This window comes from Cyprinus carpio, chromosome A18, assembly GCF_018340385.1.
Source record: "Cyprinus carpio isolate SPL01 chromosome A18, ASM1834038v1, whole genome shotgun sequence".
In the NCBI taxonomy this organism is placed as follows: Eukaryota; Metazoa; Chordata; class Actinopteri; order Cypriniformes; family Cyprinidae; genus Cyprinus; species Cyprinus carpio.
This window is the reverse complement of record NC_056589.1, coordinates 18,535,559-18,557,752: the sequence shown is the minus strand read 5'-3', so window position 1 is coordinate 18,557,752 and position 22,194 is coordinate 18,535,559. Positions and strand designations below refer to the sequence as shown.

At 35.7% G+C, this 22,194-nt stretch overlaps 1 protein-coding gene across 4 annotated transcripts in view; it reads left to right on the top strand.

The window, feature by feature from the left end:
* The window catches only part of LOC109109430 (capping protein, Arp2/3 and myosin-I linker protein 3-like), a 46,289-nt gene that overhangs the window by 1,594 nt on the left and 22,501 nt on the right, over positions 1–22,194 (top strand). For all 4 annotated transcript variants that reach the window (XM_042775232.1, XM_042775231.1, XM_042775230.1 and 1 more), the window contains exons 3-25: positions 409–459; positions 4,735–4,794; positions 5,664–5,785; positions 12,804–12,901; positions 13,031–13,101; positions 13,192–13,265; positions 13,952–14,027; positions 14,476–14,564; positions 14,660–14,754; positions 14,846–14,932; positions 15,075–15,184; positions 16,163–16,240; positions 16,449–16,525; positions 16,609–16,713; positions 16,879–16,948; positions 17,031–17,112; positions 19,743–19,839; positions 20,121–20,175; positions 20,932–21,104; positions 21,309–21,377; positions 21,470–21,563; positions 21,654–21,752; positions 21,878–22,006. In XM_042775232.1, the coding sequence (XP_042631166.1) occupies positions 409–459; positions 4,735–4,794; positions 5,664–5,785; positions 12,804–12,901; positions 13,031–13,101; positions 13,192–13,265; positions 13,952–14,027; positions 14,476–14,564; positions 14,660–14,754; positions 14,846–14,932; positions 15,075–15,184; positions 16,163–16,240; positions 16,449–16,525; positions 16,609–16,713; positions 16,879–16,948; positions 17,031–17,112; positions 19,743–19,839; positions 20,121–20,175; positions 20,932–21,104; positions 21,309–21,377; positions 21,470–21,563; positions 21,654–21,752; positions 21,878–22,006 (2,061 nt within the window). The remainder of the gene's footprint in view (positions 1–408; positions 460–4,734; positions 4,795–5,663; positions 5,786–12,803; positions 12,902–13,030; positions 13,102–13,191; positions 13,266–13,951; positions 14,028–14,475; positions 14,565–14,659; positions 14,755–14,845; positions 14,933–15,074; positions 15,185–16,162; positions 16,241–16,448; positions 16,526–16,608; positions 16,714–16,878; positions 16,949–17,030; positions 17,113–19,742; positions 19,840–20,120; positions 20,176–20,931; positions 21,105–21,308; positions 21,378–21,469; positions 21,564–21,653; positions 21,753–21,877; positions 22,007–22,194) is intronic.

Below are 22,194 nucleotides of genomic sequence, written 5' to 3'. Positions count from 1 at the left end.
TGTGCAGAGATGTGCTGATCAAATGTGCATGTCTCATGCTCTGCAGAGCATCAGAGCAAGGTTCTGCTTGCACAGTCAGCACTTGTATTGTTCGATTGTAAAACGTTATTTATCATTGAAAGGCTGCATGCTTTCTCTGTGAAATGTGAAAGAGAAAGCACTGAAAAGGCCAAAATATTGTTGTTTGTGGTTTTGCCAAAATATTTTTTATACAATTCAGACCAAAAACAATATTTTAAGCAGGTTATTGAGCCATAAACCTGAAAGCCACAAAAAATGAAACCAGGCATGCGAGTACAACTGAAAGGAAGTTGCTAGCCTGTTGTTACGAGCTGTCGTTGTTGACCAGCAGATGGAACTAGACTCATTTACTCTGTTCTGTGCACTTGTGTTTTTGTTCTTTGACAGGTGATGTCTCAGTGGAGAGCTCATGTGTTCCTCAGCAAGCAGCCAGTGAAGGTGTGAAACACTATAAAATTCAGTCCTGCATCAGAGCACATAGATCTCACACCAGGGCCAGAGCAATCTTAAACGGAGTGACATACTGTTAGAAATCTTTATGTTGATTGGACCTTGTTACAAAGTCTTGATTTTGTTTTGCGGGTGTACTAGAACATGCTCCCATGCTTGGTGGTTCGAAAAACACATTATTTTTCACATAATTTACATTATTACAATACCTTTCCCCCAAGCCTGGCACAAACAGCTCGATCAGTTCCGGGTTTGATGAAGGCACGCCTTCCGAAAAAAGAAATGTGATGTGATTGGTTAGCTGTCCCAGTGCGTTTTGATTGGAAGAAATGTTATGTGGTTTTTTAGATCCGGCATGCATTTTTTTTTTTTTTTTTTTTTTTTTGGTTAATTAAGTTTTTGGTTTTGTTTTAAAAAACGGTTTAAAATTAATTTTTTTTTATGTGTAGATATGTGTGTATGTGTATTAGGTTTATTGTTCTTTAATTTTAACATTATAACATGTATTGTAGTGAAACTGATATACAGTTGTATTTATTTATACCATAGTCCAGTATTTCCCACAGACTTGCACTCTATTTGTGGAGGCATATATATGCAATTTCATTCTCTGCCAGCAGTAGGCGCTGTTGGAGTGGTAGAGATCGAGGTTTCCCTGGCTGTACACCAAGCAGTGCTCCGCTCACAAACACTGCTTTATCAGACATTACATGCAAGTTGAAAACTAAATGACATCCATTTAGTTGAAGACAGTCGGTTTTCTTAAGAAATACAGTGATATAAAAACACCCGCACTCAATGTATGGGTGATTCTATAATTCTATAATTTGGCATTTCATAAAGTAAGATTAAAAACTGTTCACTAACAGAAAATCTTTCCAGTATCTTATTGAAACATATTCAATTTTAATAATTCAGTGCTTGCCAAACACAAGTTATTTCCTTTTTTTAACTTTTAATGAAAGAACAGATGTCTTAATGGTATTGTTTCTCAACTCTGTTACGGACAAATAACAATAAATCCTAAAAGGAAATATCCTTCTTGTATTATTAGACAAACAGTCCTTACATTCCAACATTTGGAACTGAGATAATATTTCACCTATGCATACCTAAAAAATAAAAAAATACCTATGTCTTCACAGAATTGTCCGCTTGGAGCAAATATTTTTAATCCGAAAATGTATTATATATAATATACAGTAAAAAAAGAGAAATTTTGTTTAAATATCATAAGGGTGCGTCATATCTCAATAATTTTTATGAGATTTTAAACAACAATTGTATAGTTTTTTTTTGTTGGTTTTTTTTGTGAAAATAGTTAATAAACAGAGTTGACCCTTTAAGTAACAGAATTGTTAAGTAACAATTAAGTGGACAGTCAATTCTGTTACCCTATTGTCAGCATTATTCTACCTTGGTAACAGAGTTTGACGGTAACAGAATTGACCATTTTATTTTATTTTTGACAAAAACTCCACTAAATGCTAAGAGCACATGGCACTAATGAAATCATGATTAAAATACCTAAAAATAACCCAGTTTGTGATCAGTGATAAGTTTTCCTTTTGATATTATGATAACTTCAAAATAACTCTTGGTATAAGAACTTTTTAGATTAAAATAATTTCTCAAAGAGAGCACACATACTTTTCAGTGCTTCAGATCTTATCAGTGAGGGAACGTGTCATCATTTCCTGTATCTTACATAGTTGTGGGAGATAATGTCACCAATTTAAAAGCAAAATATTTTACAGTTACAATGTTGACGCAAAATTGTAATTCATAACAATAAGTAACAAATTATTAAAAAAATAAAAAATATAACCATTTGAAAAAAAGCTAAAAAAAATAATGGCTTCGGACACCAAATGTACCTTTAATTATAGAATCACCCGTATGGGAAACACTGTAGTCTCATAATTGCAGTGTAAATTCTGCAGATTACATCATTGTCCAGTATTGTACTGTCAGCAATTTATTATAAAAACATTTTCATAATTGTAACATATTTACATACATAATTATTCAGGTGCATGTGTAATGCAAAACTTGACGCTGCAGCAGCACTCCTTCTTTGTAGTCTTGTCTGTCTGATGCACTCAACCAAGCGTTCTAACCACCACCTCGCCAGATATGATCTTACTAGTGACTTTATTTACGTTACAATTCGCCTACTTATACTATGCCCTAAAAGTATGTTCTCTTTTTGTGAAGAAAAAGTACATACTTCTGAGTATGTAGAAGAATAGTAGATAAGCTTTGGGACATACTACTTGGTCATAGCTGCTTCTTTAACGGACGCTCTGTTGCTTAGTTACGTGCATTCTGTCACTGTTTAAACCACTGTCAATCATCTTATCACAGTTAACATCATCCACATTTCGTTTAATTTGATTTCCTACGGTATTGGAGAGAAACTGAGAGGTACTTTGATCTGCTAGTCTCGGGTCTGTCATGCTGAGAACTCTGCTCACGGGTTTGCATCATGATGCATTTAAATGTTAATGACCAAATGTATCATTATAAAAGTTCACAGTGTTGCTGCAGATTAAATATAACGTGGATAACATTAAATTTATATTTTTTTTCATCAGGTTAGACATTGATTATTTATCACTGAAATCCGTTTATTTACCTGTCCATTGGTCGCGTATATCCGCCATGTTTGTAGTTGTTTTCAACACTTTTAATGCGTGTTTGTAGTTCCCATTAAATCCTCTTCCACAGCGCAATGAGTTGTGGGCAATATTTGCCGTTAGAGGCCCTGTCCCAAATGAAACACTTCTGCCTTCTCCAAATACCCACACTTGTGGTCTTTGCACTTGAGCACTTGACTACTTATATGACGTATTTCCTGTATTTGGCCCAAGTGTTCAAGTGAGGATGAAGACCACAAGTGTGTGTAGAACTTTTGTAGAAATTTGGGACATACTAATTCTATTTTCTAATACTATTTAGGACGGATAGTATGTGAATTGATTAATGATAAATAAAGTCCAATGTACATTAGAACACGCTGAGTTTATGAAGTATTTGAAAATTAAATTAGGGCTGTCAAATCGATTAATCGCATCCAAAATAAAAGTTTGTGTTTACATAATATATGTGTGTAATGTATAAAATATGAAAATGATTTTGTACAAATAAATGTGTGTGTGTGTATATATATATAATATATATATATATTTAATATATTATATATATTATCACTTAGTTTCCTTATTTGGTCATGTTCCTTTTCTTGTTTAGTTAATTAATTAGCCCCACACCTGTTTGTGTTTCCCACTGATTACGTTCACTATTTAAAGTCTGTGTTCTCCTTTATTCCTTTGTCCGCTATTAATATTTGATGTTAGATCATTTGGATTTGTGTTTGGTTGTGCCCTTTTCCCCTATGGATTATTAAAAAGAACTATTTTGATATCTCTTTCGTCATGTGCTTTGCTTAACACACCAACACGTGTTACAATATATAAACAGCCCTAAATTAAATACTTGAAATTCAAAGTAATGTTACATGATCATATTACACTTGTTTTAATACTAACATTCAATATTCAGAAATCATAATGTTAAACTTGACATTCATAATAACAGATATGTTAAATGCTTCTATCATTCCTCTAAAATAAGGAAATTGTCAGGGAGCCCCCCAAAAAAACAAAAAAACAGCAAGTAACCTTGAACAGTGAATCGACTGTATGTTACGAAAATATACAGCTGATAAAAAAAGCAGTAGTTTAGAAGCAGGAGGGTCAGTAGGTCACGTCCACTATTAACTCAAAGTGCTGTAGGGGAGAATATTTCTTAGCAGAGCTCCATTACAATTTATATGTCCTCTGAGTGATGTTTGTTTCATGTTTCAGCTCCAAAAACATGCTTATGACTGCCGCTAAGTGTGATTTCATGACTGAGGGTTTAAAAAAAAGTTGGAATGACATGTACTTCCTTTAAAGTTAATTGTCTTTCTTGATTAATGAAAGAAGGGCTATTAGCTCTTAATGGAATGCATCACTTTGTGTAATGATATGCAGTTAGATATTGAAAGTGTATGACTCAATGCTAGTTCCTGTGGAAAAAAAAATCACTTGTTCCAAAGCTCAACTTCCGTGTTTGAGTTTCAGTGAATGACCCAGCCTCCCAGACCCCCCACCTTCCCTTCTGTGTTAACTTCTGAGTCACTATATTTCCAGTGTTATTTGATGCATATGCATGTCAGAGTATGTGTGCTGTTCAGAGCTGTCCTGTCTCTCGCTGCAGGTGGAGAGCTCCTTCAGTTATCTAGAGATCTATGCCATCACCATCGACAGTACTGAGCAAGTAAGAGATCTACTACTACAACATACCACAATGATGATAGATTGTAATGCACATTTAAAGTTGCTTGTTAATATACACTGTAACATTCTGTTTTGTTTTAGAAGTTGCTTTTGATAAAAACATGTGTTTTTATTATGTGACCATAATAAAAAATGGGCAGCAGCTGTGATAGAAATATACCATTATACTTTAAGTAAGTCTCTTATGCTCACCATGGCGGTATTTATTTGATTAAAAATACAGTAAAAACAATAACATTGTGAAATAGTGTCGCAATTGCAAGTAACTGTTTTCTATTTTAATATATTTTATATTAAATATATAATTGTGCTGCTTAAATTTTCATTATTCTTTGATGAATATAAATTTAAAAACAGTATTTATTTTTGCAACAGTGTAAAAGTCTTTTACGCTCACTGTTTGCTGAATAAAAATCTTACTGACCCCAAACTTTTTCAGCAGTAGGGTAATACTGTTAAATATAAAGTTTCTCTATAAATTATGAGATAATAGTTTTTACTTATAAAAACATTTGTAAAAGTATAATACATTTACATGTGTTACATGCAAATACTGTAATATAGATCTCTACATTTAACCTTTTAACATTTAAACAAGTATTTTAAGTTTCCTTTTCTGTTTAAAAATGTTTATAGTGTAATGTGAACATATAGTTAGAATGCAAGGAAGTTGAGGTCATTTTTCAACCCTGATCTTTTTTAGATGTTTAAAGCATGTGATGTTTTAACCGCTTTAAATGTCAAACTGTCTCAAAAGAACCAGCCAGTTAGTTGTGTGTTTTCTTTTATGGAGAATTACAATTACTCATCATCCCTTGCTCTTTGTTTATGTATGTGTGTGTGTGTGAGGTGGTTATTGAGACGCATAAGCAGATCTACTCTCTTAGCCTGATGTCAGTGCGAGATCTGGAAGCTGTGGTCACCCATGTCACCGCCTCTCTCAAGAAGATCTTCCCTGATTCATCGCCAGGGTGAGTGATCTGTTCATCATCACAGCTGAGCTAACCTCATGCATTTCTTCAAAAGCTTTTCGTTCATCTGTTTGTTCATACGATTTCCATTTCAGTGCTTTTAAGTAAAAAAATATAGTCTTATCCAGTTGTGCATTGTGGTTTAAAATGCAGTGACCAAATAACTAGGTATAGCTAGGATAGCAAAACAAACAGGCTTATCAAAATTGTGTTATTGACATCAAAGCCAGTGTGTCCAGTCCAACTCTACAGTACTTTGGCATGAATGCAAACATGGGCAGGTGTAATGACCTCATCCGAAGGCTTAGTTCACCCAAAAATGAAAATTAGCTTGTGTTCTACTCACCCTCAAAGCATCCTAGGTGTATGTAACTTTCTTCTTTCAGGTGAATCCAATCAGAGTTATATAAAAAATTGTCCTGGCCCCTCCAAGTCTTTCAGTAGGGGTAAGTGGGTGTTAGTTGTCAACAGTCCAAAAGACTTGAGATAAAGTGCGCACATCTGTAATAAAACGTCCCTCACATTTTTTTACAAGAAAGGGAGAAAAAAATAATTATTTTTTTTTATTTATTCAGATGCCAAATTACAGTCAATAAATAGTCTAATAATTTTGTTAAACTCTGTATGTGCTTAACAAATTTATTAGACCACCTGTCATAATAAAGAGAAAAAATATTTTAGGAATCTGTCAAATTTATTTTGTCATTTATTAGGCAACTAACAAACTGAAACAACTAAATAGGGTTTATTCACACATAATAACCAAAAAACTATTTAGAATATTTTGTATGGCCTTGATAACAGCTTGCATTCTTGCTGGCAAGAGTGTTTTTATCTACTTTTCCATAGTCTCTGTTGTTATTGACTATAATTGGCCATCTGAATTAAAAAATTGCTTTGCTATTATTTTCTGCCTCACTTGTAAAACAGTAAATTCAGAAATTCATGGATAACAGTAATATTTATATTTTAGCATTATACTACTGTGACTAAAGAGCTTACACATACTGGTGGATTAACCATTACAGAAACATAAAATACATGCATGCGTGCATATATTTATATATTTATATATATATATATATATGTGTGTGTATGTATGTATGTATGCATGTATGTATGTACACACATAAACACAGTGGGTAGAGAAAAGAATCACCCCCTTAATAATATATAAATAATCACATTTTGTTGCTTTGGAGCCTGAATTGAAGATGGACACTGCTTTTGTTTTATCCAGCTGTATTTACTCAGGTAACTTATAACATCCAAGTGAAAGATATAACACCAACATGTCATAAAAAAAAAGAAACAGGGAGTTGAGAAAAGGATCACCCCCATTATCATTCCACAGATTTTCAGTGGGATTTAAGTCTGGGCTCTGACTAAGCCATGCAAGGACATTCACCTTTTTCTCCTTCAACCCCTGTGTGCTCAGGTATGCTGTGTGCTTTGGGTCATTGTCATGTCCCCTTCTTCCCATTGACAACTTTATGGCAGAGGGCAACAGATTTTCCTCAAGAATTTGATAGAATTAGGCCCCATCCATTTTTCCTCCTATCCTGACAAGTGATCCAGTCCCTGCTGCAGAGAAACACCCCATAACAGGACATTACCACCTCCATGCTTTACTGTAGGAATGCTGTTATTTGGATGGTGAGAGCTGTATTGGATTTCCGCCAGACGTATCGTTTGGTGTTGAGGCCAAATAATTCAATTTTATTCTCATCTGCCTCAGAATCTTCAAGCTGCATTTTAGCAAAGCTCAGTTGTGACTGCATGTGGCTAGTGTTGTTTAGTCTTAGTCTAGTTTTTGTGTGAAGCTGTCATTTTAGTTTTTATTAGTTTTAGTCACGTTCATACTCTTTTTAGTCTAGTCTAGTTTTAGTCAACGAAAACTGATGACATTTTAGTCTAGTTTTAGTCACGTTCATACTCTTTTTAGTCTAGTCTATAGTCTATGAAAACTAATGACATTTTAGTCTAGTTTTAGTTGACGAAAATGGTATTTTAGTCTCTTTTTAGTAATACAATTCTATTTAACCCAATCTAGTACAAGTACCTAGAAGTATAGATGAAACCAAAATTTTCTTTTAGCCAAACCCATTTCAAACAAGGTTACCTTATTATATTATTGTTACCTTATAGACTCAAGAATACATCCATTCCAGACACGTAAGACTCTCTGATTTGAATTTACATTTTACCAACCAAACATGTTAGAAGTACACACATAAATTTAAACAAAATAAATAAAAACAATAATAAAAAAAAATATAATCTGCTAATTTTTCTCTCAAAGACGAACTCCAGCTGGCCGGCCATTGGTCCCTTTCTTTGTGTCAAGGCTGATTTATACTCGACGCGTCTGCAATATCGCTTGGCTGAGCGTGGAAAATATGACATCATCGCGGTGTTGCCAGAAGTTCGCTTTGAGTGCGCGCAAACTATTTGCGTGGCAGAGTGCATGGCATTTTTTGTAACTTTCCACATAGCTCCGCAACTAAACCTGCATGAGTTCAGGGCGATTCTAGCCGAACATGCACGTCTGTGTCGGCGTTTGTGTGAAACAGAAGCAGTTTAATGTGAAGTTCAAACTCCATCAGGTGCTTTTTGACGGAAAACGCTTTCTTGGGAAAAAAAAAATGTTTGTCCAAGGCTTCTTATTTGAAGTAAGTTTTATTTTTATTGTATAAAATAGAATTAGAATTCATTTAGATATTAATTATACACTATTTGCTTAAAGTTGTCTTGTGTTAGATACGTAATACAGCCAGTAGTTTAAGATTTTTTAAGTTTGTACATGAAGAAATTATGAATTCATCAACTCATTCATCACAAGACTTGTACTGGCAAATGACTTCTTCTCACTGGTGATTCCTGACGGTTTTAGAGGACAATTACTCCTCATCGCTCCCCTGTCGTTTCAAAGAATAGTATAATGGGGAATGCGACAAGTATAAAAGCCTCGTTTATTTGGGAAGGAGCGCTCGCAGGTCAGCGGATCCAGGCGAAAGTAAGTATAAAAGCCTCGTCTATTTGGGAAGGAGCTAATCCTGCTTAACTCTGTTTGTTGTCATCCTCTTAATAATGCCGCGAGTGGGACTGACGACAGGAAACAGAAATACTGCAAAATAATAACGACTAAACGAGACGAAATAACGTTAAAACATTTAGTTTCGTCTTGTTTTGGTCAACGAAAATGAAGAGACATTTTAGCATAGTAAACCACATTTAGTCTCGTTTTTATTGATCACATGACCAGCATTTACGTTGCGTCTTGTCTCGTTTTCGTCACATGATAAAGGTTCATTGACAACGATATTTAGTCATAATTTTCGTTGACGAAAGCAACACTACATGTGGCCTTTCTTGAGGAATGGATTTTTTCTTGCAACCCTCCCATACAAGCCACATTTGTGGAGAATTTGTGATATTGTTGTCACATCCACACAATGACCACTCTTTGTCATAAATTCATGCAAGTGCTTCAAAGTTACTGCAGGCCTCTTGGTCACCTCTCTGAGCAGTTTCCTCTCGACTCTTTCATCCAGTTTGGAGGGTTTGTGTTGTACCAAATACCTTCCCATTCTTAATAACAGACTTCACTGTGCTTCTAAGCATTAAAAAAGCCTTTGGAAGGTTTTTTTTTTTTTTTTTTTTAATCCATCTCTTGACTTGTGCCTGTCCATAGCTTTATCCCAGAGATCTTTTGACAGTGCCAGTTGATTGTTTGCTTCAGTTGCAATACCAAGGACTTAAATGCTCCAGCAAAGCTCTTTTCATTCTGAGCTAATCAAAATGATCATAGCTGATCACATTTGAAGGTCAAATGGCTTCGTGTGCCATTGAGAAGGTGATTAGCTACACCTGACAAGTCATTTTTAGGAGAGGGTGATCCTTTTCCAACTCCGTGATTCTGTTTTTTTTCCTGACACGTTGGTGTTATATCTTTCACTTGGATGTTTTAAGATGCACTTAGTAAATACAGCTGAATAAAACAAAAACTATGTCCATCTTCACTCAAAAAAAAATGATTTTAGTAGTTTGCTTAAGTTAACACAACACAAATCTTTAGATTTTACTCAGTTGACATTTGCACTCAATTTTATTACGTTAATGTTAAGTTAACTTAAACCATTTGTGTTAAACCATTTTGCTACATAAATCATTTACGACTGAAATTGGGCAGTGGATTTCTAGTTCCCAGCATGCTTTGCATAGGAATAGATCAGGAGAGTAAATGTTGAAATGAACTGCTGTTTAATGTGTTTTTTTAGTAAAGTGAAAGATCTATTAAAGTTTGTTGTTCAGTTATGTTTGATATTTGAAAGAGTTTATGTTGATGATTTTTGAGGTTACCATTATGCTGAAGTGTAGACCTTGTGGTTAGGCTATGGTTACATGCGCTAAAATGATGCTGTTCTTGATAAGCTGTAATTGTGCTGACGCCAGTTAAAAGAACACTTTTATTTGATCATTGCATGCTACAAAAATTATACTTTGCATGTGAGCAAGTGTTATGTTGGCTATTAGTTCTTATAAATAAATAAATAAATAAATAAAATGAATCAGCTTGAGGGCAAGCACATGATTTATATTGACTATATGGTCATCATTTCTATCCTTCACAATGAAGCGATCATGGAACATTTATATGTTTGTATGACAGCTACTGACTACTAAAGCACAAGCTACCTCATTCACCACAACGGTAACCAAAAAAAAAAAAAAAAAAAAAAAAACTCTTTTAAATGTTCAAAACATTATTTACTTTTTTACAATTATACATTAAAAACTCTAATAGGTCTTTTTTTCATGAAAATGCAGAAAACACACAACTCTGCACAAGGGCACCAGTCTGAACAGCAACATCACCTGATTGGATTAACAGAGTGAATTATGTTCAGAGAACATTCACAGAATATGTCAAATTCAATTGGTGTGATCTCATTAAATTAGCATGAATTTTACTCATCAGGACAATTAACCTTATTTACATTCAGATAAATCAGTTCACCTGTGTTGAAATGTGCGTCATAAAAACCAGTTAGTATCTGGTGTGACCACCATTTGCCTCATGCAGTGCAACACATCTCCTTCGCATAGAGTTGATCAGGTTGTTGATTGTGACCTGTGGAATGTTGGTCCACTCCTCTTCAATTGCTGTGCAAAGTTGCTGGATATTGGCAGGAACTGGAACATTCTGTCATATACGCCGATCCAGAGCATCCCAAACGGTGATGCCATGCTGGCCATGCAAGAACTGGGATGTTTTCAGCTTCCAGGAATTGTGTACAGATCCTTGCAACATGGGGCCGTGCATTATCATGCTGCAACATGAGGTGATGGTCGTGGATGAATGGCACAACAATTGGCCTCAGGATCTCATCACGGTATCTCTGTGCATTCAAAATGCCATCAATAAAATGCACCTGTATTGTTGTTGTCCATAACATATGCCTGCCCATACCATAAACCCAACGCCACCATGGGCCACTTGATCCACAACGTTGACATCAGCAAACCGCTCTCCCACACGACACCATACACGCTGTCTGCCATCTGCCCTGTACAGAGAAAACCGGGATTCATCTGTGAAGAGAACATCTCTTCAAAGTGCCAGATGCCATCGATTGTGTGCATGCAGATGAGCTTCCCTGAGACGGTTTCTGACAGTTTGTGCAGAAATTCTTTGGTTATGCAAACCGATTGTTGCAGCAGCTGTCCGGGTGGCTGGTCTCGTACGATCTTGGAGGTGAAGATGCTAGATGTGGAGGTCCTGGGGTGGTGTGGTTACACGTGGTCGTTACAGTTACAGTTGTGAGGCCGGTTGGATGTACTGCCAAATTCTCTGAAATGCCTTTGGAGATGGTTTATGGTAGAGAAATGAACATTCAATTTCACAGGCAACAGCTCTGGAGGACATTCCTGCTGTCAGCATGCCAATTGCATGCTCCCTCAAAACCTGCGACATTTGTGGCATTGTACTGTGTGTTAAAACTGCACATTTTAGAGTGGCCTTTTATTGTGGCCAGCCTAAGGCACACCTGTGCAATAATCATGTTGTCTAATCAGCATCTTGATATGCCACACCTGTGAGGTGGATGGATTATCTCGGCAAAGGAGAAGTGCTCACTAACACAGATTTAGACAGATTTGTGAACAATATTTGAGAGAAATAGGCCTTTTGTTTACATAGAAAATGTCTTTGAGTTCAGCTCTTGAAATATCGGGGCAAAAACAAAAGTGTTTATAATTTTGTTCAGTGTATATCTATCTATTTATCTATATATCTATCTATCTATCTATCTATCTATATGTATATATATATATATATATATATATATATATATATATGTATATATATATATATATATACACACACACGCGCACATACAGAATACATATTTTGTATTTTAAAAAAAATATAGATAACCTTTAACCTAAATTTCACAGAGCAATGGTAATGTGATCACACCTAAATGTATACATATAATTAAAAACAAAGGGCAAATAAAGTTAAATTTTTAACCCATTCTTACAATAAATTAAATATGACCCATTCTACATTCATTTGTGACAATGATATACACATTTGTGCATTTGTGCTGACCATAATGTAGGCCCATTTTATGTACTCAATCTCTTGTGTAAAATCTGGGTCCTGAAGCAAAACCACTTAAAAAACACTGCTTTCATAAATCATTTTAGAAAAGTGGATGATCGTTACATAGTTTCACTTTTCCTTATGATTCCTTGTGATAAACTCTGATGACATAAACTATAAGGCCTTCACTGATTTGACTCACTTCTTCTCAAAAACCTTAACAGATTTATCTGCCCACAAATGGAACAAACATGACCTTTAGTACACATTTATCTAATGCCATCAAGTAACAGCATGATCATTGCGATAGCACTGACTGGAAAACTAAAGAAAGAATTTGTGTTGGCTGATGTGTTTTCACTGATCCTACACTTCCTTTATCCCCCTCCATCTCTTTCTTCCTTTCAGGAAGTTGCTGAAGAAAGTTCCCCCTGACCTCCAAGAGCGGCTATGCAGTCTCGCCTCCAGAGTCGAAGAACATGTGAATGGAGCAGTTGGACCATGTGGTCAGTTGCTATTGTTATCACTCACAAAACAGTCTGTGTGATCAGCTGTAGAGAACAGTCACATCTACATGTTATTTAGATACATAAATACTTTCATTTGATTTCTGTGTTCTCTTTGGTCCTCTACAGGAGGCTTTTCAGACACTTATGCAGCTTTGTGTGACTTCAATGAGTTCCCGTGCTGTATGGAAGTTCAGTGGGTGTGTGGCGATCACTACTAATAAGAATAAAATTTTAAACAAAGGTTATGCAATGATGCTCTTACGAACTGTTGCTCCTGTGGTTTCTAGGACGTCGATAATATTTACCATGCTCAGAACTGTCGGGTTTTCAACCTCATTGACTTCAGTCATTTAGACAGCAGGTAGATACAATAACTTATACTTTATATTCATACTGTAAATAAGAAATTAATGTATAATATTTATGACATTTTATATATTCGTTTTTATAATATATGCCATATACAAATGTATTTTTGTAATTTTAATATAAAACTTTAATACACTGCCATTCAAAAGTGTGGGGTCTGTAAGATTTTTGTTGAAAAAAAGCCTTTATTCTCATCAAATCTGCATTTTAAATGAAAAATACAGTAAAAACAGGAATCTTATGAAATATTAGTACCATTTCAATGAACTTTTTTCTAATTTAATAAATTGTAAAATGTTTTTTTTTTTCATTTCTTATGATGGCAAAGCTGAATTTTTAGCATCATTTGGTGCTCAAGAAACATTTCTTATTATCAATGTTGGAAACAGCTGTGCTGCTTAATATGTTTGTGGAAACTGTGATAATTAATTGAATAGATTATGTTTAAATAGAAAATCATTTGATCAGAACGTTTTTTTTTTTTTTTTTTTTTTTGTAATGATGTAAAAGTCTTTACTGTCACTTTTGATCATTTTAATGCATCCTTGCTGAATAAAAGTAATTATTTCTTTAATAAATCTTACTTAGCCAATTTTTAATATATAAATCAATGTCATTGTTAATATATCTTTTTTGATGTTGTGATATTTCTTAATAATCTGTTGAAAATGTTAACAGAGACTTGGCTTTAGCAGTGGGTGCTCTGTCCTTTAACCAATGGTTCACCAAGATATGCAGCAAGGACTTCAAACTGGTATGAATGGATACTACTGGGCCAAATAATCATGAATACTGATGAAGAAAGCTGGAAACTTAGAGCAGAATGGTTATGTTTAGACTTGGCTTATCCACTCGTGTCAGACCCCTGTCTCCTCTCGCTCCTGGTTGTGGAAATGTCAGATATAGGCCACTTGCCAAATAAAAAACTGTTGTTCTGACCATGAGATCTCAGTGTGATACAGTATACTAATTTAAGATGGAGAGAAATAGAGAGAGGATTGAAGGATGAAGAGAACAAAGAATTGTAGCTGAGACTGCTCTCTTGAATAAACCAAACAAGTCTCTTTCTTTTTATTTAAATTTCAATACTTTGTGGCTGCGTAGCACATAACATTTTTATCATAGTGCATCATACTCAATTCATGTCAGTCTTAGTGTGTTGTCCATTTGCCTCCAAAAGCGCGTTTGCTCTCTGTTCTCAGACCCCTGATGTGCAGGAGCAGATCCTCTATATGATCGCCCGGTCCTGTGCTCTGGAGGAGGTCAGTCTGGAGGCCAGCGGACTCAAAATGTGAGTTTCATCAAGGCCCTTGTGCTTGTGAAAAGCTAAACACATTTACCAAATGTCTTTGAAGCCAGTAAATGATTGTTGTATCTACGATGCAGGGATTTCGCTGTCAAGATGGCCAGCGCTTTTCGGGACAGTTCTGGCTCTGCTGTCCATATCATCAACCTGTCTGTCAATGCTATTGAGGATAAAGGTACTGATGCAGATATTCAGGTCTCCGTCTGTTCAGATTTCTCCTGCGTATACATGCTGATGTTATGACTTCTCTGTTTCCTTGCGCTTAGGTGTGATTGCTCTCAGTCAGAGTTTAGGCAAATTGCCACGTGGCCTCAGTCAGCTGTATCTCTCCAAGGTCTCTATGTCCCCAAAAGGTGCTGCATTGATCTCTTACTCCCTTTTATACATTTCAAGATGCTATTTCATGCCTACAAAAGTAATTATCTCAAGACAGTAGCTTTGGTTGCCATGCTGTTGCCGTCTTCAACCTCTTTTTCTCTCTCCCTGTTGAACTAGGCCTGGGCTGTCTGGTTCAAGCTCTTCATCAAAGTACATCTCTCTGCAACACTCTCACACACCTAGACCTGAGCGGAAACATCAGCTGCCTGGCGACAGAAGACGCTATAGTGAGTTTGACAGAGCTGGGGGGATGGAAGGCCCTTAGTTCAGATTTGTACATGCTCTGCCAGTATTTTCACTGGCCCACCACAAAAATAACTATTTATATTATACATATAAAATATTATAGATTCACTACCATTCAAAATCTCCAGTAAGCTTTCTAAATTTTTGGAAAGAAGTCTTTTAATGCTCACCAAGGCTGCATTTATATGATAAAAAAATACTATTGTGACAGTTTACAGCTGTTTTAATATATTTTAATAAGTACTTTATTCCTCTGATTGCAATTATTACTCCAGTCTTCATGGTCATATTAACCATTTGGAAATCATTTTAATATGCTGATTTGGTGCATTTCTTGAAAACTGTTGTGCTGCTTAATATTTTTGTGTGATGTTTTGGTGATGCTTTTTTTTTTGTGTGGAAATTGTGATGATTTGTTTTTTTGATGATAGGTTTTTTTTAAGATGAATTTATTTGAAATAGATTTTTTTTGTTAAATTTTGTATGCGCTTATTAAATAAAGTATTTTGTAAATAACAAAAAATCTTTAAAAAATTGTCCATTTTTGCTGGATAACTGAAAAACCATAATGGTTTCAGCAGAATCATTTGTCACTCTTGTCAACTGGACCAAAACTTCCTAACACTTTAACAATAGCCCACAGTCTTATTGCTGATCATTGTATGGGTGTGTTATATATGGATCATTTTTAATTCCAGTGTTCTGCTATGTTGTAGAGGCGAATGGAATCAGTGATGTGTTTCAGTACATTAACTTTTTGTTTCAAGGGACTATAAATGTTGTTTGCAGTCATTGAATAATTATAGAAGCCATGTCTTGGTTTCGCGTTGCTGCGTATGTCTGCCTTTCTGTCTCAGGTTTTATTTAATGCCAACATTGCCAAATTTAGCAAAAAGCAGTGAATAGGCTTGAACACTTGCGATGGCTTTGAAATACCATGCTTGTCTGTCTCTTTTTAGAGCCTCTTTAAGTTCCTATCTGCTCCAAATGCAGTATCACACCTGGACCTCAGTTACACAGACTGCCCTCTCGACACAGTGAGTCACATCAGTTATATATATCTTGTTTGATTGTTATTTTGTAGCGTAAAAGGGATTAGGGAGTAAAATTGAAATTAAATGCTGACATATAATATACATCCAATATCAAAGTTGGTAAACCAAATAGTGCTAGATTTTTTTTTACAGTAATTCCTCTAAAATAATCTAGAGTTACCTTTCTTTGTCTTTTTCTGTTTCTTTCTAGCTGTTTGTGTCTCTGTCTGTGGGCTGCTGCACTACTCTGAGCTACCTCAACCTCTCCAGGAACACTTTTTCTCATAGGTGAGCCATCAAAAGTGACATTATGGATTATAAGCATCTCTACACAGGCAGCATGTACAAACTGATCTGTGTGGCTGTACTAGGAAAGTCAGAGAGGTCACACGCAGTGTGTTGGATTTCTTCAGCAAGAGCACTATGTTAAAATACGTGGGATTGTCTGGAACTAAACTACCTCCAGAAGCTCTCAGGTATGGGGTTTGTGCCAATATTAACATAAATGTGTGTGCTACAAACTTGAGTACATTTTCTTTTTTAAATAGAAAGTTCTAAAGAACAGCATTTGAAATAGACATCTTTTGACGGTGTATGGTTTTCTTTTATCGTTATTAATGTCCAGTATAAATGTTGTTTAGATTGTTACTACAGGGCTTGGCCACCAACACTCATCTATCTGAGCTGGAGCTTGACATCAGCTGCTGTGAGGTACAGATACACACACATATACACATCAAAGTATTATAAAAATCTTTTCTTAAAATTGTGTGTGGTGTTGTGGTATGTGTAGCTGAGGTCGGCTGGAGCTCAGGTGATTCAGGAACACATCTTTGAGGCCAAGGCCATCTGCAGTCTGGACCTGTCTGACAACGGTGCAGTCTCTTATTTATTCTCTCATTCATGCAGTTGGCACTTTATTAACCTCCCTTTATACCTCCCTCTTTTTTTTCTGCCAGATTTATTACATTGCTCTCACTGGCTATCTCTTTCACAACAGCAATAGAGGGGTTACAGGGTCTCTTCAGGTTATCTCATGTCAGGTTATAAATCATATCTGACTGATACGTGGAGAGATGGAGGCATAAATTATTCTGACCCGCTGTGTGTGCATGTGTCTTCCTGCTGCTTAGAAAACCTCTTTTCATAAAATAAGTAAGAGGCAAAAAGGCATCTGTAGAAATGACCTGATGATAAATCTCATTGGTCCAAAATCCCACTCTTCCTACTAGTGCATTAAATATCAGATATGTACTATCAAATATGTTTTTCTTTTCCCCCTGACAATTCTTAACTGCTCAAATATAAAGTATTTTAATGATGAATTCATGTATGTTTAACAACGTACAATCTTCACATCTCTGCTTTTTTCAGTTTGGGACACAAGTGAAATATGTTCTCTGTGGCAATCAACAGCATGCCACAGAAGCTGATGGCAAAGTTTATCTTGTGTTTAAGTTGGAATCTTGCTTAATTGTTGAACTGGATATCTGCTTAATAGAAAATGAAATCATTTAAATGGTTCTTGAAGGAACTAGTGTTGCTTTTCAAGTTAGAAGCAGTGTTTGTGAAAATGTTGAACCCTAGGAGAAGGTGGAATCAGGCCATGCTATTTTTATAACCCAGGAGGAGACAAAGCAAATATAGGCATTGTTGTATCTACTACATGAGGAGAAAATGCTCAACACATCAGTCAGAATAGCACATGACCCACTGGACCCATACTGTACCGCTGCAGGACAATCACACCTGTCTGAACACATATACAAACACATAGTCAGAGTGAAATAAAGGAGAGAAATATTTGCATTATAGAAGGTGAAAACACACATGATTGGACAGGAACAATATCCCTCATTTGACACCTGTCAAATTTAACAGATTTCTGGATCTTTTTATGGAATGGTATGAATGAAACGATTGTAATTCCTGCAAGATATCACTGAAATAACTGTGAAATCAGTGAAATAAATTGTCACACATATTTGGCACATTTTTCAAAATGACATGTCATGTTAAAGGGTTAGTTCAGCCAAAAATGAAAATTATGTCATTAATGACTCACCCTCATGTCGTTCCAAACCCGTAAGACCTCCGTTCATCTTCGGAACACAGTTTAAGATATTTTAGATTTAATCCGAGAGCTTTCTGTCCCTTCATTGAGAATGTATGTACGGTATACTGTCCACGTCCAGAAAGGTAATAAAAACATCATCAAAGTAGTCCATGTGACATCAGAGGGTCCGTTAGAATTTACTGAAGCATCGAAAATACATTTTGCTCCAAAAATAACAAAAATTATGACTTTATTCAGCATTTTCTTCTCTTCCAGGTCTGTTGTGAACTTGACTGCTGTGACTGTTGACGTACGACGCTGCTGACGTGTTCTCTGGTGCGCCCAATAACAAAGATAACACGTCAGCAGCGTCGTACGTCAGCGGCGTCACTGCAGTGTTGTAAACACGCTCACAACAGACCCGGAAGAGAAGAAAATGCTGAATAAAGTCGTAATGTTTGTTATTTTTGGAGCAAAATGTATTTCTGATGCTTCAATAAATTCTAACGGACCCTCTGATGTCACATGGACTACTTTGATGATGTTTTTATTACCTTTCTGGACATGGACAGTGTACCGTAGATACATTTTCAATGGAGGGACAGAAAGCTCTCGGACTAAATCACTAAAATATCTTAAACTGTGTTCCGAAGATGAATGGAGGTCTTACGGGTTTGGAACGACATGAGGGTGAGTCATTAATGACATAATTTTCATTTTTGGCTGAACTAACCCTTTAAAAGAAGTACAACTATTAAAAACATGTCTCAGTACCATTCTGCTGCCCTCTGTCTCTACGGCAAGCCATTTTTAATATTTCATCCTTAAAACTTACAAGCATCTATTTTCATGCTACAAGTATTAACTTTTTAGCTACTATTCCATTAGGTATTAGTACTTATTCATTTGGTAGTAGTTCTTATTCTTTAGGTACTAACACATTTTTTAAAGGTTCTAGTAATTATTCATTAGATACTAGTAAGTGTTTAATAGACACTACTTATTCATTAGGTAGTAGTACTTATTACATACAATAAGATACTTATTCTTTAGCTATTAGTAAGTATTTCATAGCCTCTAGTATTTATTTATTAGTATTAACTTATTTATTAGATATTAGTATTTATTTATTTATTAGATGCATATACTTATTCATTCTATACTAGTACTGTATACCCTAGTAGAGTAGCATTATGTTTACGATTTCTCAACAGTTATCACTCAGGACTCAGTTTGGCTTACTCAGCCTAATGTCCTAAAAGGAATAAATAATGACACAAAATGAGCTTGATTTGCCTCTCCTTGACATGTAAAAATACCATGTTTAATATGGTATGTAGAAAGAGGAGGTGTGTTTTATTTGGTGGTTATGCGTGATGGAAGTTGTAATGCTCGCTTACTGTGAAATTAAATTATTACAATTAGTAATTTGTGTTTTCTTTCTGACAGGTTTTGAGAGCAATATGGTTACTTTAATTCTCTCCATTGGTCGCAGTCACTCTATTCGGCACCTTTCAATTGGACGCAATTTTGCCATGAAGTCTAAGTAAGTGCAATGAAGTCTAGGTGTGAAGTACTGCTATTTTTTAAAAATGAAATGCATGCTTTATTGGATGTAAATGTTTGAGTGTTCAGGAAACCTGTTTGAAAACAATTACCATTTTGCGGTATTTTGAGGCACTGAAATTACACATTTCATTTGAAACGTTTTTGATGCACCTTTCAGTCTATCCAGTCTGTCATCTCTCTCCACGTCATATCAACCCTATTCCCCCTTTTCCTTTCATGCACATGATGCATATTTTAAATGCTGCCTCTTTCTCTCAGAGCTCTTACAGATGTGTTACACCGCCTTGTACAGCTAATTCAAGAGGAGGAGTGTGTAAGTACATCATTTGTAATAATCAGAAACAACTACACACATACACACACACACTTCTCATTATTCCATTAGAATGATATGAGAACTGCTGTGAAATAGGATCACTTCCCCTATCCACCATGAATATGAAGACACCAGAACGTCCACCTACGGACCACAGCTCTCATATAACATTGAGAGTGGGAAGAGCTGCTGTCTTTGGCTCAGTTAACAGAGAAGATTGGTATTTGTGCTTCTGTGTCTGTTTGTATCTGCAATACTAGAACCAATAAAGAGAGAAGGTCCACAGAGACGCCGCCCTCCCACCATTTCTCCAGCAAGCCTTGAGTTTTAATTACCCAGAATCCCTCTCTATCAAGGCACGCCTGGGCTCAGTAATTACACAAGCAGCTCTAACTCAAATATAGGACTCATTTAAAACAGACTCTCAACTTTATATAACTTTATCCACATTAATAGGAGTATTTATGCTCTCCAAAGGATCAGAGCTGGCCTTTCATGACCCAACCTGCTCAGTAGATACAGCTTCTAAAGCTAATGGGACTCAAACCTTAATAGAAATCTTAATGAGACTTGTAGCCAAAGGTTAATGACTCCATGAAAATGACTCTAAATCTAAGATCAATGGAATTTGATGAAACAAATATAGCCCTTCAATTTAATATAATCATTGTCTCATATCTGCATTTGGCATGGAAAGTGACCTCCTTGATGTCTTTACTCTCTCTTTTTTTTTTTTTTTTTTACACTTTTTAGCCACTGGAGTCTCTTTCTGTATGTGACTCAAAGTTGAAAACTGGTACTACCATCCTCATCAACAGCCTGGGCAGCAATGCCAGCCTGTCCAAGATTGATATCAGTGGAAACTCTATAGGTGACACAGGAGCAAAGATGCTAGCAAAGGCCCTCATGATCAACACCAAGCTAAAGTAATTTTCCACACGTGGTGACTTGTAGCATTTTTTGTCAAGTTAAACATGTTGCTTGATCATTGTTCCTGTAAACCAGTCAGAATGTATAGTTAGGTTAAGGTTAATGATGGGGTTAAAATTATGTTTGATGGGAATCTTTTTCCAGGATCAAAAAAACATCACCATCCTTACTTATGAAGGTTGTGCTTTGTTTCCTGACAGAACACTGGTTTGGGACCGAAACAATGTGACGGCTGGAGGATTTATGGATGTGGCCAATGCCATGGAGAAGTGAGAGTATACCCCACAGACAAACAGACATTTTTCAATAACTTATATTTGTTAAAACATTGCGTGTTTTCTATATGTGTGTTTTCAAACAGAAACTTGACACTACAGAACATGTCCATTCCAATGAGTGATGTTCTTCAAGCCTACCGAAACACCCCAGAGAAGATGGAGGACGCTTTACAGAAAGTTAGTTCTTATTTCCAGAACTGTAGAAAGTCATGAGAACAGACAATGATATATATATATAACTGACTCTTTTTGTATGTGTTTATGTAGATCCAGATGTTTTTACACAGGAACAATCAGAGACTGTGTGGAACAGGTAAGGATATGTGTCATCTGCAGCATGGATTGAAGACCACTCGCTCTGAACAGGTTTGTGTGGATGTATACTTCCTATATAATTATTACTGCCTAGTGCCTATGATATAGTAGAGTGTTATACTACATACTAAGGGTTCAGATCATTATAAGAAAGTGTTTCTATCTGTTTCTCTCAGTTAGTTCAGGATCTCTGTAAGAAACTACAGGAAAGTGTGCATCCTTTAACCTGCTACAATATACAAGAGGTGCAGTCGGACATCTTGCTTGCAGAGGAAGCACTTCAACATGCAAAGACGGCCATTAGTGTATGAGATTGCACATCTACATGGTTTGCAATATTACAGATTTAAAACCAGATTTTTTTAACACTGAGATTTTTGCATGTTTTTGAAAGTCTCGTATGCTCACCAAAGCTGCATTTATTTGATCAGAAAAATAAAATAGCAATATTAGTGAATATTAATTACATTTAAAATAATAGTTTCAATTTGAA